Here is a 19,338-nt window from a genome sequence, read left to right on the forward strand (position 1 = left end):
TACAATTGTCATCAATTTTTATATTTTTCCTCATAAAATAAATAATGTAAAAGTGTGTCCACAGTGACTATCATCAACGTAAACCTTCTTAGGCGATGTAAATAGTCCAACACTACCAACAACTTTACTATATCTATTGGACATGACAATACGCTAAACATTTCACTTTCTTGACCGACAAAAATGCATCAGATACAAAATACACGTATTAACTTATTTGTTATAATTATTAGAGTATTTTCTTTTTAAAATAGAAATAATAGGCGATCGGCGTTAATCTACCGCTACAGCCCGTTCAAAAGAGCACTACCATAAAAAATAAAAATGCAAAAAATCCTGCGTTAATTCTAAAATCACATCACGTCACGTCTTATTTGCTTAGTAGTTTTCTATAAACAGCACGCGTTAAGAATGCAGGTAATCATCATTGTCCGCGAAGTTTTGCACGCCTAGTGACTATATCCATCATTATCTTTATTAGTAGATGTTTTCGAAAGCATAATTTTAAACTAGTACCTAAAAAGTTTTAATTAGTAATGATGACAATAGTCAGTAATCAAATGAAAATCTTGCATTTAAAGTTCGTTCGCGTTAAGAATGCAATGAATCGTTATTGTCCCTTGGCCTAGCCGTACCCTGTAACCAATCATATGATCCCGAGTCACGCGCAAAATCTCGCAAGGTTATCCCCTATCCGCAATAGACATGTGCCGTTCTCAACAGTTAATATTCGCTAAAAAATGTAAATTAATATAAATATCCTAACATTACGCTATGATAAAAAAGAGGATCAATGGCAGAGGTATAAACGAGCGTAACAACTAAAAAAAACTATTCCTATTTAGCAGTTTCTTTCGTATGCATTTGACTAGTCACTAAAAGGATGTATGTATATAATAATTATGCCAATCATAATTCATTGCGCTCTTAACACGACTTTACCTACGATTCTCTTTGACAGAAACATAGTAATGCTTACATTCCACTGTTTGATACAAGATTTAGGAGGCGTAGACAGGATAAAAATGGTGACAAAAAATTTTATTACATTTTTTTCAAAAGATACAGGAAATATTATATATTAGTCTAGTTTAGGTAGATCCCATAAGCAATAAAATCGCGTCTCATTAAAAAGTCAAGCCGACAAAGACTAGTTGCAGGCATATTTTCGAAAGAAATGGCTTTTTAGAAACAATATAAAGTGAACGGACACTAGTAACATTTTCCGTTACTTTATGATATTTAACACGGTATATTGATATATACATAGCTAAATTTCTACCAGCTTATTTTAAATATAGAAGTAATTAAGGACCGACAAAAGCAATGAAGAAATCTAATCATGAGTTATATCTTCATTAGTTAAATCGTCATTAAGTTGAAGTTAAATAAGTTATCTTAAGTGCCACAGCTTGAACCACAAGCAATATCGGAACTGCGCAAAGTCTAATATCGTCGACCGAATCGAACCAATACCAATATACCAATGTATTGCTTCTATGAAGAAAATGCAAAACAAAAATTATAATTATTAAATAATTATCAGAATATGCAAATTTTTACAGACGCTTTTTATGTAATAATATATGCGAAAGGAAGTGTCAACGTTCATAAGCACGTACAGATAATAGAGTTCTGTTTTATTACTAAACTTTCATGATATTTCTTTATAAATATGTAAATATTAATATTTAAATAGCCGCTACGAAGTACCTCACACAGCTAAAAATTAGAGGCCTGTCGCAGTTGAAAAAGAAAATAAATAAACTTGTGCTCTTGTAATTTATTAATAAAACACTTCAGTAATAATCACTGATTACTTAGAAATATATAAGTTAATTCTTACGCTTTATGGTACATGATATTTTTTGTTTAATGACATCTTAACACACTGTTATTCGTAGACGTCAAATGTTTTGCAACTAGGGATAGTCGTTCAATTTACTCTGCGATTTGTACACACACAATTTCTTTTTTCTTACTATTCATTCGTCTTTAGCCTCTATAAGAATCTTTCCGGTGCCTGAAAATAAAAAAGTTAACCGAATTAGTAGAGGTTCTCGAGTTTTGTTCTTATCAACATATTTGACAACATAATGTTAATATTAGGAAGACCGGAAAGTAATGTCGTTTCTGTCGACATATATATATATATAAAAACCGATTAATTTTTACCATTCCGGCATTGAAAATTTATATACTAGATGGCAAAAGGTTAATAACCAAGGTGAATACATTGTTGATAAGAAATAAAAACTTGTTAAAATTGTAGTCGTGTAAATTTAACTTAAGAAAGCGACACTACTTTCCGGTCCCCCTTATATTATAGAACATTACTGACAATAAAAATAAAAGTTGTCATGAAAATATTATTTGTAACAGTGAAACACAGCGAAGACTAATCAAAATTATTAATTGAAGAATATTAAACAATAGCAAGATACGACGTAGCCGGCGTTCCCTAGAGGATCGTTTAATTTAGATTATTTATAATGCCGCGAGTGGGCTCCGGCCGAAGACGTCTGGCAATACAAGCTAATTTCCAAAATAAATATTGGCTCAATCAAACCGCCGCCTTGGCCGCCCCGTTTTATTTAAAGCACCATTGTAGTATTTAAGTTGTCTTTAAGCTATACATAGAGAGAACCATTCATTTGTCCGCTGAACTTTACAATTAAATTAAATAAAAAGATGGTTATAAAAAACAACAATTTATTATTAATCTAATAAAACATTTAACAGTGCATGTAAGGTTGTCGAAAGACGCTGGATGCATGCCGCTTACAACCGATCTTATTAGAGATCCACGGGAATCTTTTTGGAAATCATTTTCAGTAGTCGGCGTCCTACGGCTGAAATGTTGACTGTACATGTATTTACATATTAATAGTAATAAAACCTTTTTATTGTAAAAAGACTTATTTCTTATATTCTGATTTATTAAAGTTTAAGTTGAGATTAAAAAGATTAGAATGCCAGCCTATAACAATAATTATATTTGAGGAAAATATAACAGTTTTTCAAATGTAAAATAAAGTACAATAATCCATATATAGTAACGAAAATTTAATTTCGCGCGTCGGAAACAAGTTTTGTAAGAAAAATTTATGATTTGCAAACGGTTTTAACTGCGATTAAACAAATGTAATCATAGCCCTTTAATCTTTTTCTGATTAACTGTCTGATTTTTTTTTATTTTTTGTATATTTTCTTCGTTGTGTTTATACTCATTCATGTCAGCCGATAGACTAAATCAAGACATAAATCATCCATAAATATTGCCATTACAGCCGTACTTGCACTGCCCGCAAACAGCGACTTCCTGTAACCAAGATTATGTCACGGTTCACCTAGTGGAGAACTCGAATACCTTTTGGCTCCACCGCCTGTCGGCTGCACTAGCGATGTTCCCCACCTATCGCCACTTCAGAACCAATTCTCCGTGAAGTTAGTTTTTCTTCGAATCTCATTTCGGACTCGATAATTAATTTTGATGACTTATTTTTTTCACGGATGAGGGCTCTGGCATCTGTTACAGATCTAGGCCTAGTACCGAAACAAATTTTGTGTAAACATAATGTTTTAATAAAAATTACATCATCAAAACTATTTCTATTTTTTATGGCCCCCGCTATCGGGAGTCTCTCGTACCCCTATTTAGTTTGGGACAAGGACTTTATTTACAAATATTTTTTTCAGGGTTTTATCTTTATTCTACACTCACTTTTGTCAAAATTATTTCAGCCGTATGATGTTCACTACTGGATATAAACCACCTCATAGATTTCCAACAGAACTGGTAGAATGCCTCCTCTCTGGTTAGTTCTGGTTGTTCGTCTATCCGATTTATGGATGGACATTCTACGTTTCGCTTGCCCTTCAAGTTTCTGGGCTGGGTTCTGGAGGTCCCTTAACCCCGCGTTCATCTAGCCTGCGTACTATGTGGGCTCCCACTTCAATTTGATAATCTGCTGGACTATGGTTACTTCTGTTCGTGCTAATAAACTATAGGAACTAATGAATAAACAAAAAAAAACATTATATACCTTGACTATAACGTTTCCGTTGTTTATTTTATCATCTTCATCATCGTTTCAGTCGTGGCACCTCCATTGCTGTACATAAGCCTCCCCCGGTTTAGAATCAATAAGCGAAACCGTTTTTATTTCCCTAATTGAAATAAAAATTTTGTTCACATCTGTCATCAAAGGATATACCAGTTTTAAGATTGGCATTTTTCGCAGACATTTTTCGTATATGTTTGTGCTTAAATAAAGTTAATTAATTAATAAATGTATGTAATAATATTTCAAAGCCTTATAAATGTACTGGTATACTATATTAACACAAGTAATGTTACTTGAACAAAATTGAAACACACTTTGTCACATATATAGCTTGTATGATACCATTAGCAAAGATACGTGGTATCTTAGCTTATTGCTTTGATGGTTTAGGTCCGTTGGTAATAGAACACGGCGTAAAGGAGTCGCATTGTTTTCAATAAATTAAAGGGAGGACACGAGGCCCTGCGCTGGACAAACAGCCTCCGGCCTCCGTCAACACAATTATTATACTCGGACAGCCACCCTCTGTATTGATAAACATCGTCTAAATAAATTAGCCGGACTTGTCCAAACGCTAATTTGTATTGTTTTAATGCTCTCTATTCTCTTTAACTTCATTTAATTTCGTTACTATCAATAGTTATATCGTTAATCTCTTAATTATTGTATTGTAGTTACAAAATGTGAAACCGGTCCAATGCATTTCAATATCAACGGCAGTACTAAAAGTAACTGGACTATTTATAACTATAAAAATGAAATGAAATTGTAAGATACGAGTTTTCCTATTTAATTATTTTTAATAAAAAATTATTCTGGAAAAAAGGTATAAGGCACATAGATAGATAAATAGAAATAATAATAAAGAAATGAAATAATTAAAAACTAATAATAATATTTTAATATAATATTTAATATTTACTAAACCTATGATTATTTACCCTTTATTTTTTTTTCTTTATTCTTTCTGGGGCAAGTGAGATCCAAGTCAACTTGACGTTTTTATTTATTATTGTATTTACAAGATTTATTATACCGTATTTAATATTATATATATGCCATACATAAATGTATGTTAGTATGTTTGTATATATGTATATATGTACGTTTTGTACACTTTAACTACTCGTTATTTATACTTTTACAGTTTCCATAACATGGTTGTCTAGAAGAAATTGCCTTGTGTGAGAAGTCCGCCTATTGTACTTATTTGTTTGTTTATTAAAAAATTATGTACATTTATTTTTAGCGTGTACAATAAATAATATTAAATTAATTGTATATATATTAGCTCAGCGGATTGGCAAGTTGAAGTGGCAACGAGTAGGCCATATAGCGCGCTGAACACATAGCACTGGTGTCTTAAGATTTTGTGGTAGAAACCACATACCGGCAAGCGCAGCGTAGAGGGCACTAGGTAGACAAATGACCTTTTTAGGTTCGTCGCTCCTACTGCTTTTAGTGGAAGTCTGAGGAGGAAGCTTATGTTTAACAGTGGATTTCCCGCGATTGAAATAATGATGTTTTATGGTGATGAATTAATAATTGAAAATTTAAAAATTTCATTGATATCTTAATCGTATATTTTACAACATTTTATTTTATTTTAGGTGGTACAACATCACAATGACCACGCAGCCTTCACCAACTGCAACGAGAACTAAGAAACAAAACCACGCTAACATACCGTGCCCGATAGAAGACTGCGCTAGATTCACATACGGCAAGCTCCCCGATCATCTCACTAAAATCCACGGACTAACCGGAGCAGAGAGAGACACTCTTAACGAACAACAGAGAAAGAGATTCTTTAACGGTGAACTTTGTCAAGTTCGCTACCTCAAAGAATCCGCTATTCGTGACCTTTGGGGCGCAGACTACGAAGATCCTCGCATCAAAGCTAAAATACATCAAAGCTATGCTCTCGTGAAGATTAGAATAATCCCCCTAGCAGCGTCTCAGCGCGCAAGGCCTCTCACGGAACAAGATGCTAACGTATTAACAGCCTACAATGCAAGGACAGCTCCCAGACCAGCTCGAGTCCAAAGAACTAGAACTCGACCACGACCGTATCCACCCCCGGAAAGCAGTCCAACTACAAGTAGGGTTTCCAGTGAGTCAAGCGAAGAAGAAAACGCCAGAACGAATTCTTTACCTCCATCACCGCCACCTTCTTCACCATCTCTACCACCCTCACCAACACCGTACGAACTACAACCGGTAGAAACGAGATTGCGTGATATTTTTGATTCAAAAATGGATGCGGGATATAAAGCAGTAATCGATGATATGAAGAAATCAATGACGATGGGCAGGAAACTGGGCCCAAGAAAACGAAAAGCCTACCGTACATACCGACGTTATGCGAAACGTTTGATCTCATATCTTCATCGGCAGCACTCGCCTCTCGCTTACGACGTAGATGTTCTCCTATGTGGAGAAACACAAGTTTCCGCATTCCTGGAGAGAGTAAGCAACGAACACAAAACTAAAACTTTGAGAAACTATATAGTCGCAGCCATCAAACTGTTAGATTCTCGTCTCTTTGCAATTGAAACAGATCCTACTTGCAAAGAGAAGGTAGCGTCGATGACGCGCTTGTATGATATTTTACACGGCCGGCTCAATGAATGCGATCGATTGCTCGCGCAGAAGGACGCGGTGAGGATGAAAGATGCCAGTTCGAACTTCGATAGTGATGACATGCATCAAAATTTTAACGAGAGCTACGAAGAATTGGTCTAATTCTAACTGTTAAATAATAAAATGTAGAGACATTTATACGTTACTTCATTATTATTTTATTCATAAAATTATTCACTACTGGATATGGGTCTTCGCCATAGATTTCCAATAGGATCGGTAAGAAGAGGTCCGTAACCAGCATATTTCGACGACTTTAGCAAAATGGTTTTTCTACGTCATGGGTGAAGATCCTACGTTGCGCTTACCAACCCGCGGTCTCCACTGCGGAGCGTATCCCAACAGGCATTAGTTCTGCGCTTATACATCGAATTAATTACAGAGAAACAACTTTTTTACAGTACTTTACAAGTTATTTATAATATATAAGTAAAAATGACGACAAAATTTTTGAATTTGTATAAAATTGTGTAAAAACGTGCACTACATTTAAACATATATGTTTTCATTTTATTATTATGTCATTAAGTTACTATATTCACAGAGCACTATGACTTTTCTGTGCATCACATATATGAGAAACAACTTTACAAGTAGTAAATTAAAGAAAAAGACGTTTTGCCAACTGTATATTTTAAATCTTTAACAGCCAATAATCACAAAACTACACCATAATTTTGTGATTATTGGCTTTTAGCAATAGTTAAGCTGTTTATACCATTCGTTTAAATCGACATATTATTATAATATTTTTTTTGTATTTAAATGTCTGTATTTATTTAAAAAAAGCTAATTGGCCAACGACATACGGGTAAACTTTTACTTATAAGTATTTTACTGTAAACAAAACAACCAGTAAACTGAAAACGATGCTAGTCTTAAAATTTGGTTCATTAAACTTGTACATATATATGATTCAAGTGACTAAACCTTGCTTATTAAAACCATTGGATAATATAGAATATTACACAATTCACTCGAGTGTTTGTATCTAATATATATAAATTTCGATTTTACGAATTAAGTAATATGTAAATATTTACATAATACGTGTCTCAAGCAATAAGCTTATCAAATAAATAACGCAATTTAATAAATCATTACTTAATGTTAAGGTGTATAAATGACATAACATTGACAGTAACATAGTGTAACAACAAGATTCTATCAGTTGCTATGTAAATAAGTTTATCTATTTATTATGATTATAGAGAGTAAGTCAATATTCTAGTTATTATATTTTAATGTGCAATACAACAAAAAAAATTAATGAAGTATTAATAATTTTGAATAATAATAGAAATAAGTTTCTTATATGTCCATTAAATACTTGATAGTTGTTACTCTTTGGGCTAAGAGCTTTTTAGTCGTATATATTAGTGTAAATATTTTGTCTTAGTAATAATAAATATTTGTCATAGACTTAATAATCGTTTCATTTACGAATGCTCCGTTTAAGTTCCAGCTAATATTAATTAGAACGTAGAAGATTTACAAGATTAAGTCAACTATGATTTATTCAACTAATTACCAGTAATTAAAAAAAATAACATAGTAATTGCAAAAAGCTTAAACATTTTTACGCCATTTTCCAAGCGCTTTCTTTTTTAATGTAAAAGGTTAAAGTGATCACTCTGAAATGTGTAACATTGTTTTTTAATTGGAATCCAGAGGCCAATCACTAATTCAATAAAGTCTGCAGGAGAGTAAACAATACTCAATTTTAATACATATTAACTCGAATTATAAACTTACTACATTCTGATTAAGTTTTTTTTTATAATTTATGTAAACATGGATTTTTGAAGAGAGTGTACCATACGCTAATAGAAATCAAATGAATTATATATTGATTCGTTTACATTACACTTGTAAGTAATTACTTTGTATAGTTAATAAAATAGTTAAAAGCTTCATTACTTTGATCAAGAATTTCGATTCAGATTTAATTAATAGTGACAGCTATTCTATATTTACTTTACAGGCTAAAGATTTTCTATAAAAGGCGACATTATGTTTATCGCTAATAAGTAGTTTGAACAACTTTTCATCTACATGTGATAGATACAGTACATAGCCTATGTACCACTATCATCGTCTGAAGCTGCCATCAAATGTTAGTTTACCTATGTTATTATACTCCGATTTTTAGTACTGCAGGGTCGGATTAAGGCATGCGCTACAAGCGCCGGGGCACTGGGCTACAAGTTTTGATGGTCAGTTATAATGTCGTTAAAAATTCAAGAGCGATTTGTGCAAAAATTTTGTTTACAATTAGATCAGGGCTCTATAAAAAAAAAGTGAACAAGACAGACTTTTATGGTTTATATTCATAAGCTTAGTGGTTTTAAATTGAGTAAAATATGTTCATTTTTGAGTTGGGCTTTAGTCCCATAGGCGGCAAATTAGTATCTCCGACTCTGAGTATAGGTAAAGAAACACGATTTAAGTTGCTGCGGTGACGAATAACTAAATACTTTAAGCCCATAAGCAAATTTAAACTACGGGTCATCTTTTATCATTTTTATATAAAGAGAATAAATATTGTTAAATTAATTAAATCAAGTATCATTTTTGATATACAATATTAAATATCTCTGTTCAAATATAATATTAGTCATCTATCTAAAAAATGCGAAATACATTTATTAAAAATATACGAAAACGAAGCAAAAATAAAATACAAATTTCCAATAGATGGCGATATACGGATGATTGTTTTAGTAAAATTGTTGTAATTTAATTTAAAATATGTAATTTCGTTATTTTGATATTTGCACGTGCACAATGTTTATGTTCAAAATAGAAGAAATTTTGATAATATGTAAAATTTTTCAAACACCTAAAGTAAATTTAGGTCCTCAAAATCTGACAAACAGAAATAATGACATTCATTTCCATGTCGCTACTTTTTAAAGCCATTGTACTACGTACAGTGCTATATAATAAATTTATTAGTTCTACCATAACCAGAAAGACTTTTTTTCGCTTTGGTATATCTAGAAAACATTAATTTACTGCTATGTATACACTACACATTTTTGTTTTTATTAGATACATATTAGCAGAAATGTGCTGACATCTAGTGTCAACTAGCATTAATATTTTTTAATCGAGATTTTACTTGAAGCCTGAAAATTTTATTCAATACTAGATGGCACTGCAATCTTGACATAACTACCACAATTTCATGTTGCCCTAGTATATGGCGATCATAACTGCCTGCTCCAGATTCTCCACCAGCAATCCGCCCACGTTCCAAGCGTTCCGTCATTTCATTCTAGGTCGGTGCCATTCCACGCATAACAGATTCTAGCCGTTACTGCCTACCCACTGCCATCTCTATTTTTAACGCCGCTCGAACGTCTTACTTTCGTTAGTAACGCCGTCGTTATATCTTACGTAAAACTATTTTTTAACGTTTCTCAGAAAACAGGACTTACACGTGCCAAATTCATTACTAGGCAGTATCCATTACCTTCTTTTTTAAATTTCAATAAGAAAATTGTTAGAATATTATTGTATTTTAAAGAAACTTTTCGCGCTGTACTTAAATCTTATCTACGATCATTAATATTATGGGAAGAAAAATATCTACTCCAAAGGATGTTTGGCTTAATGTTTACTTTCGGGTGGGTTTTTTTTTTTCATAGGCAATATTTATCCATCTTGACCAACGAATACTAAACTTATTAAACGATTCAAAATAAATTGCTTCAAGAATAAATTTAAGATTACTTGTTTTTTCGATAGACTGATTGGATATCACGATTCAACAAATTTAATCAAATAATCTAAAATATTTCAAAATTTTTATTACTACTAATTATTCTGTATTTTCTTTTCTATACCACTTGCATGTTATAAATAAAATATAATATTATTTGTATGTTTGCTTATTTAAAATGAAGGCTATGGCGAAAGACAAGTAAAACATCATTTAGACGACAGCTCATCGAGAGACTATTTTGAGCGTCTTACTCAGAGTGCTATTTCCATACCCTCAACACCTTGAACCGCTCATCAAGTACGTGCGTCCTATTTCTGATTTCTAGTCAGTAGAATGTTCTGGAGAGAGACAAATAAATCGTTATTCATGCCTACGCTGTCAATAAACTTAAGAATTTCTGAAATGAATTGCGCCAATGCCTCAACCGAGAATAATCCTTTTAACTATAAATTACTTAAAGAATCACACCTTTCTATTAATTTCCGACAGTCAAATTATTCGCCCATAATTATTATTTAGCTTTAAAATAATTTAAGTCACCAACATTTACAAATGGATGAGAAAATATTAATCGAAATACATATCAATGAATTTTAATTAAATGATGGATTGGAAAAAAATAATACTTTCCATATTTCCTGACATTATTGACATTTAGCAGCGAATAAGACACGCTACAAGCACTTCAATGTGTGCATAAAATAAACAAAGAAGCTAAATAAACTGCGAGTTTAATAACTCGAAATTTGCAACGCAAACAATGCAATGTGGTTCGGGTGACGTCACGCGCATTCGGTGCAAAGTGCATGTATGCACCTTTATCTCCTCGTATTCATGCCGCCCTGGTGATCGTTCCTTTTGTGAGCGTCACCAAAGGGGCCCTATCCCCTTCGGGGCACCCTTCTCTGGGTCATTGCTTCAAGCGGTCACTGGCCTTTGCAAACTTCGTTGATTGAGTCAACGGTGCAAACTCATTTTGAGAAAATTGACTACTTTTAAAATCACCAACTGTACGGAATAATTTTTTTGCAGAAATATTTATCATTTTTTATTTCATTTATTCGTCCAGAATTTCATCTATAATTATAGAAAATTTGCTAACGCGTAAACTGACATAACATTGGCAATAAATATTGTTTTTTAGGAAACAACAGCATTTGACCTTTTTGTATTTAATAATATTTCAATGAGATTATTACTTTTAAAGACATTTTTTCATCACTTTTATGAATATCACAATAATTTTTAATTTTTAAAATGAAATCATTATAAACCACTGCATGCACGCTATAACATTTTTTCCTTTCTCGGAAAAAATATAACATTAATTTCATTTGGAATATTTATCTAGGAATATAATTTTAAAAATAAATGTATTTTATTTAATCTTTTGATCATCTCTCTCTATCTCCATAGATGAACTAAAACTGCTAATAAAATATTTTTTTCGAAAGATTTTCCTCTGTACGGCTTGTCTTACCAGGAACTTGTTGGACAAGGAATTCAGAATCCAAGAGCGGTGTAGCGATGCAGTTTTATGCACACAAATGCAAATGTATTAACACTAATACAAATACCTCATATGTCATTACTTTAGTGACGTAAAAATATCGACCCGCCTCCACGACACGTATGTGTGTGTTGAATTGATATGAACAAAGATTTATTCTTTTTGTCGCTTGTTAAATATTGTACATCATTTATTTTTATATCTGGTGAACTTAAAGAACTGATGTCCTTAAAATTACAATTGGATTCTGTATTTTATTCCATGTTTTTTTTTTTAATTTAGCTATGAACTACTAAAGCGTTCACATCAAAAAAGAATTCATGCATTATGCACAAAACTTTTCAATTTCACATATATACACTTAATCTTTATTGTAATTATATTATAATACATTAGTTTCATGCTCTATACGCTACATTGTTTCATTTAGTTATTCATTTACCCTTTTCATAATTTGTGTTATGGTGAACTTTATGCTTTTAGGCTTTCTCTACCAGTGACGCCAAGTTTCTCGTAAAATTTAGAGTGAAATTCACTAACAACGCTGATTGTCAGTGGATTGTATTTACTAACCATAATACAGTAATAAGTAGTAATAAATATTACACATCAGGCTTTTACCACATTAAAAAAATAAATTAGTAAAACTAATTATTTCCTTATTCATATTATTATCAAGACGGAATGGGTCTTAAAGTGACAACTTTTATACCTCATGAGAATGCTAGAAGGGGTCATATTCGTAGAAACTACGTTTCGATAGTGCTTTCCTGTAGTAAAATCCTTCAACTTAAAGCTAAGAGGTTTCCAAACGCACCCTAATGTGAGAAGAGCCCACAAGTAACTTAGATGAGTAGTTGTCACTTTTACAATATAAAACACTGGTAAAAAAAATCATTTCCAAGTTTTACGCGTAGAGATCGTCAATGCAACTAATCATTGCCTTATGGGGTTTTATGGTCACTTTTAGAATGTATTTAAAACAGTAATAGAGTAACTCATTCCCATGCTTCCTTCCTTATTACTCCCAAAATTTTAAAAGGTTTTATTTACAACTTGTAATTTATTGAACTAGTGAAATTTATTACATGATAACTTAAAGACATTACATGGATATGCTCTGATCTAAAAAATAACCCACAACAAACTTAAACGGGTTATATTGTAAGCCAGTTTTTACCAAACTTAATTATAATGACCACGTAAACTTTTTGTATTACTATGACTGCAACGCAGATTAAACGTGGTCATTATGTATTATGTTTAATATTATTTCTTTAAATTTTATATGAACTTATTAAGTACATATCTTCAATGATAGCCCACATTGAATTAAAAATAAACCAACTTGTGGGGCATAAGCTGCACATTAGGAAAAGGTAAACAAACTCAGATTTATATACAGACAGGTTAACATAAAGTATTAAACTTCATTAAAAGGCGTACGAATATAAAAAAAAATGTTCAATATAGAGACGGTGTAAAAAGCAAACAAAGCGAATAGTCATAACATTGGAATTAATTTTAAAACTAACTATATGTCTTCTAATTAAGCTTCTTTTTAATTTAATGCATAGTATACTAAATGTAAAACAAAACTTTTAGCAGAGTTTCGTAAATAAGTAATACATAACGTTATCTCCATTAATAAAAATCCAGAGGACAACTAATAACCAATAGAATTAAATAATATCCTTGCATTATTACTTATTAATACGTATAATTACCGATTTTAAATGAAAAAAAAAATCTTTCTAACGGTGGCTACTCCCGTTAACTACCAGACTTTTAAATTAACTGATTCCATTTTCATTGTAAGACGATTTTGTGAGTTAATTAAACTTTATTTCTCATAATTTTTATTTTCGAAATAATATTTACTATCAATATCATTTTATATCTGGATGTTTAATTTAAATCTACAAGTTACTTTGTTATACAATTTTATTAAATATGTACTATAACATAATGTTATACATAACAGTAGTAAAATTTAATTTTCTGACTCCATACCTAAGAATTTTTGTAAGTAAAAATATCTCAATAATAACTACTGGCCACGTATGGAGATATTTTGGTCGATCGTTTCTGCCTCGTGTCCGTTCTCGCCGATATTTACACCCAAAGCTCCTTGCCGCCGTATAAAACACGTTATGTGACTCAGCAGCGCTTATTTTCATTGCAACTTTTGTAAGAGAGCCATCTAGTGGAACCCGTGTTAAACACACTTGTGTAAAGTGAACAATTCTTTTGGTGCAGTGTCTAAAGAATTTTTCTATACAAAAATGCCCGGTCGTCCTATTTGGCAGGTAAATTATAAGTAATTTAAAAATCCTTGTTTCTTTAAGCTATAAATAAATTATAAAGTTGTGAAGGTAACAACCTAAACCAAATTTAAACTTTTAACGCAATGTAGTATCTAATTGTTTCATACTGATTGTACTCTATAGTGACAATTTAACAATAATCGTCACTTCAATTACATTTAACATAGCATTCTGCAATATAATGATGAAATGATGTATAAAATATACATATTTACGTAAAGTGAGATGACTAATCCACCTTCATAACCTTGAAATATTTACCTGAATTACAGATATATCTGTATTTATTGCCTAGAAATACATAATATAATAAAATTCCTATACTTTCCTTAGTTTTATTAAGCCCGTATTAAAAAATTAAACTAAGAGGATATTTTTTGGAAAAGAAATAAAGAAAAAAATTTTTTATATATTTTATTTACAAAATTATACAAAATTCATACTTAGTCTTAGCATCAACATTAGATCACTTTGAATACTGCTATAAATTAGTTATTTTATCTAGTTTGAACACAATTAGTGTGCCATCCATTGTTTTCGCTGTTGCAAAGAATAGACGTGATTAAGTTAAATTATAAGGCTACCTTATATCTAACATTACCTGCACAAATAACTAATTTTATATATTATACTTCAGACTTTTTTGTCGGCTTTCTTAACAACTGCGTTATTTTTTATGTCTCCGATCAAGAAATTCCCTGGCAAGTTATGAAATAGCTGTTGCATGAAACCTAACAAAATGTCTTCGATAGTTTTCGACAAAATCGGTCGTAGAGATTCTGATACAGGTCTCCAGTTAGCATTCAGGTAAGCGTTTGTGCTGTCCTCTGAAAAAAATATTTGAAATAAATATCATTAAACATCACATGCCTATATAACATAAACTTTAAATAAGTGCTTTCATTTGCAAAACGCAATAATTAATAAAAAAAAACTCTTTAATTATTTAAAAGTACTTTGTTTTTTAATATAGCAATATTTATTATATTTAGTCATAGGTCGGTTAAATAAGTTTTAAAAAAATGTTTTGGCGCCTGAAGAGGCAAGTTAAAAATTTATTGAAGCGTGTGTGGTTTTGTGGAAAAAGAAAGATATGAAAATAGAAATGGCGTATTCACGCGAGAAGATAAAACGTTGCAAATTGCAAAACTTTACTACCAGGATATCATGAAATAACAACAATACGAGATTTGCACAATAAAGCCATCTATAACATAGTAAAAGATATTATATTTTATACTTCTACAGTTTGTTCATAGAATTTTTCATAGATGGCGGCATTATAAGTCACATTCAAAGACTTACCGAGTGAAGAAATACCATCGAACAAGTTGTTCATCCTTAATTTCAATCCTCCTATTGTGTATTTTACATGTGCTCCAGTAATATTAAAGAACACAAATTCATCTTTGTCATATAACTTTACGTCACTTACAATGTCAATAGTCATATTTGCTGGAAATAAAATATGAATAAACATTTTGTATTTATGTTATCTAGTTATTTCCTCTTTATTTTACATCTAAAATGAAGGCCAAAACAAATGAAGTGAAATGGGCGGAGATTTATTCCAGACGACCATTGCATAGACCTGGTTATGGGTGCTAAATTTTAAAAGTTGAAAATGGATAACACATTTTTTTTTTGGTAATACAAAATACTTATATAACATATACAAAAATACATACAGAAATATAACTACGTACTATTCATTATTACAAACAATGTTTGGTTTGAAGAAAAATAATCATCTCAACAGCTAGTTCACGGACCCTTCCGCTCCGTGAACTCAGTAACGATGAAGCTGTAAAAGCCTTAGGGCTAACAGCATTAACATCTTCAGGAACAATACATCTCAACCGTTAGGACCATTTCAGCCGTAGATGTCCACGCCTGGACAGCCCGACCCGTAGATTTCAAATAAAACCGTTTCGAAGCGGTTTGTATCCAGAGTTTTCCAGTGTTTTTTACGTCAATTATATTTTTTAATCTTTCTCGAAAAAAAGTAATTCATTTAGTACATCGTAAATACATAAGTACTCACTCGGTTCAAACCAACAGATACCTCTACCTACTAATGGAATTAAAAGTATTTTTCCTTTTAAATCATACGTTCCTTCAATTCTTATTTTAGGTACTCGCACTCTCGTATAAAAGTCGTAACTTTTGCTGTCAACTCTGAAATATAAGAAAAAAGTCTTTGTTACAATTTCAAAATAAGAACGAAATTTGTCTACCGTTTCGCTCTACCGTTCGGCTCTACCGTTTGTTTTGACTTGATCAAACACTTGCTTTCAGTACTAGGCTAGTATAAGTTTATAATAGTTGTACTTACTGGCTTAATAAAACTTCAGTCTCTCCAAACCCTGTCACAATGACGTCATCGAGAGCTGCATTTACGTTAACTGGACCATCGCCTTGTAAAATTCTTATTTTAGGAATTTTTAACGGGTCCAGTGGAACCATATCAATCTCGGGTAAACCTAAAATATATTTCATTTATAAAAATTAATAAGTTCATTTAAATATTGTGAAAATTAGAATAAATTCTAACATTAGCTTTGTAGAACCGTGTAAACACGATGAAGAAATAGCGCTTTCGCTTTCCGCAAGTTATGCACCTATACATGTTTCGTAATTGAGGCTATGTGACTAGCCTAGTGGCTCGTGAACCTACCAAGCCACTATCATTCTCAGCAATCTATGCAATACCATCTAACTGTGTATAATAACGCAACTTCTATAATCCAAGACAGTATGTTGCGACAGAGAATGAAGGTTTATAATAGTTTAATTGGCAGTAGTTTAACATGGATATACTAGAGAATTTTATTAGCACAACTAACAAGGCAGGAATGAGGTTACAACAGGAATTCAGCTGTTACAAGAGGTATTAACAAAGTGCAATAGACTTGTTGTGCAATCAACCAAGCGAACAACATAGCCGGCATCTCAGGTATTTCACTTGTTTAGGTCATTTGGCGTTAGTCATTTTTGTTTATTTTTTAATTTAAAAACAAACCTCTTTTATAAAATAAATTAGAGTTTACCTGACCCTAGAGCGGTGAACAATTGTTGTATTGCGTTTTTGGAACAGTCATCGAATTCTGGGTCGCTTTTGTAACACGTTTTTACGAAACCAGCTGAAATAATAAATAAAAATATGATTCTTATGTAATTTCAATTAAAATAAAAAAGCACTTTTTGTTGAATTCTTTTCATGAAATATTTGGGAAATGTTACTAAAATATTTAAAAAGGTTATAAGTTTTTCGATTACATTAATATATTATTAGGAAAGTAATCACATATGGTTGACTTTAAAATGTACCTTTGGTATTTATTATCTGATTTAAGAAACTGAACGCCTTCTTTTTATACTGCGATGACAGTCTCTATATTAGAAGATATAATGTGTAATGTTTATATGAAAACCTAAAACAGTGTAACAGACCAAGGAACAATACTATTAATACTGGAGATTCATGAACTGCTGTAGACATTTTCCTATACATATATATTATAACGCTCATTGAAATTAACGTTTTAGTTTAAAAAAAATTAGGCCCAGATGAAATTCAGATATTTCGATTTACTCATAATAATAGTCATAAAAATACAATCTGACAGACATAACTATCTCAGAGAGACGTAATTTTGGTTAAGAAACCCGTTTGATAAACAAAAACCGGATGACACGACAGAGTCATATTTTGTTTATCTTCGGATCGGTCTAAGAATGTGGGTCAACCGCGGCGCGTGTTATAAAATTATCCAAAAATAACTTACGCTTAGTCTTATAATATTCTGCTGATGAATAATGTAGCACAAAGGTCACTAACAACAATTTGAACTGCATGATTAACGGTTTATTTGCGCGATGGCTCCGTAAATCCCGTCAGGTTGGCTTGTCAGCCCCGTGCAGGCTGTTTGCCAGAGGTTCTAGTCAGTCCCCGCTATGCCCGCTGCTTATTCCGCAACCTGACAACTTGTAAAGGAGGGGAGCCAACAATAATAATTGAAACTATATGCAAATATCACAAATATATTGCAATTTGAAAACAGATTCTTCTTTGCGGGCCACTAGCTGTATATGCAACTTGGCATAATTTTGTAATTCAATATGCGTCTTAAATAATTAACGAAATAAAAGCATTACGTAAAACTTACCATCGTACTCAACCCGCCTTCTTGCTATCGAGTCAAACCTATGTAACATACTAACATACTAACCAAAAATATTTCTTTACATTTCAACAACAACAGGACTATTTTATATATTTTTTTAATGTTTTGTTAGTCTAGTTCGAAAGTATTAAAAAGAGTACTAATAAAGTGTGAATAGTTAAGCAGTGGTAGCCCAGTGGTAGAGAACTGAGACTTGCGATCATAAATCGCGGGTTTGATTCTCGTGATTACAATTTTGTACAATTCTCGTGTTGTGCATTAATTGTGAAGGATTGCCAATGCTCACAAGCAAGTTTTCATAAGATGTGCAGCACCGCCCTTTGTTTACCACGATACCACACCGCGATCGCTAAACCGCCTGCCAGGCGTGGCGATTACGGTATATCTCCCCATAGATATCTTTGGGAGTGGCCTATGGCTTGCAGTGAGCGTCTATAGACTGAAATGTTTGTATTGTTTTGTGTTCTTCGTAATTTATAGACTTACTTTGCAGCTAAATTGAGCGGCATATTATATATGATTGTTGATTCAAATTGAAGATATTCAAGTGTAATAATTTTGTTAATAAAACATTTTAAACACAAATTACTTTAAATAATAACCACATAAATGACAAAATAAATGTCCTTAAATTTGCATTCGCAAAAAAGTAAAAATGACGACGGCTATAAAATTAAATCACTTCGTATTGCCCTAGTCCAGTTCTAGTTCCTGCAAAACCCGCTTTAGCCGGCTAATTGAATTCTAAATCGTAATCGAGACCTAATTAATGTTATATGTGTTACGTTCGTTCCGTATCGTCAATTCCTATCGTGCGACGCATATGTTGTAATAATAATTGTGACGTTGGTACTTTACTTGGAAACAATGCTCG

General features: G+C 32.0%; 3 protein-coding genes across 3 annotated transcripts in view; 2 read left to right on the plus strand and 1 right to left on the minus strand.

The window, feature by feature from the left end:
- Nucleotides 1-5,693: 5,693 nt before the first annotated feature.
- LOC137932608 (uncharacterized) lies at nucleotides 5,694-6,812 on the plus strand. Its single transcript, XM_068776213.1, has one exon. The coding sequence runs from the start codon at nucleotides 5,694-5,696 to the stop codon at nucleotides 6,810-6,812; it is 1,119 nt and encodes a 372-aa protein (XP_068632314.1).
- Nucleotides 6,813-14,111: 7,299 nt separating this feature from the next.
- The window catches only part of LOC137933088 (muscle-specific protein 20-like), a 29,969-nt gene continuing 24,742 nt past the window's right edge, over nucleotides 14,112-19,338 (plus strand). Inside the window, exon 1 of the mRNA XM_068776870.1 lies at nucleotides 14,112-14,259. Coding sequence (XP_068632971.1) covers nucleotides 14,236-14,259 — 24 coding nt within the window. The 5' untranslated portion in view covers nucleotides 14,112-14,235. The remainder of the gene's footprint in view (nucleotides 14,260-19,338) is intronic.
- LOC137933010 (protein takeout-like) lies at nucleotides 14,911-18,135 on the minus strand. Its single transcript, XM_068776735.1, has 6 exons — nucleotides 18,066-18,135; nucleotides 17,328-17,420; nucleotides 16,613-16,760; nucleotides 16,322-16,455; nucleotides 15,583-15,732; nucleotides 14,911-15,104 (listed from the first exon to the last, which is right to left on the minus strand). The coding sequence occupies exons 1-6, from the start codon at nucleotides 18,133-18,135 to the stop codon at nucleotides 14,911-14,913; spliced, it is 789 nt and encodes a 262-aa protein (XP_068632836.1).

The sequence above is a fragment of the Battus philenor genome, unplaced genomic scaffold (assembly GCF_028537555.1).
Source record: "Battus philenor isolate CCGP_79_NKW_IND1 unplaced genomic scaffold, ilBatPhil1.0.hap1 SCAF_12, whole genome shotgun sequence".
In the NCBI taxonomy this organism is placed as follows: domain Eukaryota; kingdom Metazoa; phylum Arthropoda; class Insecta; order Lepidoptera; family Papilionidae; genus Battus; species Battus philenor.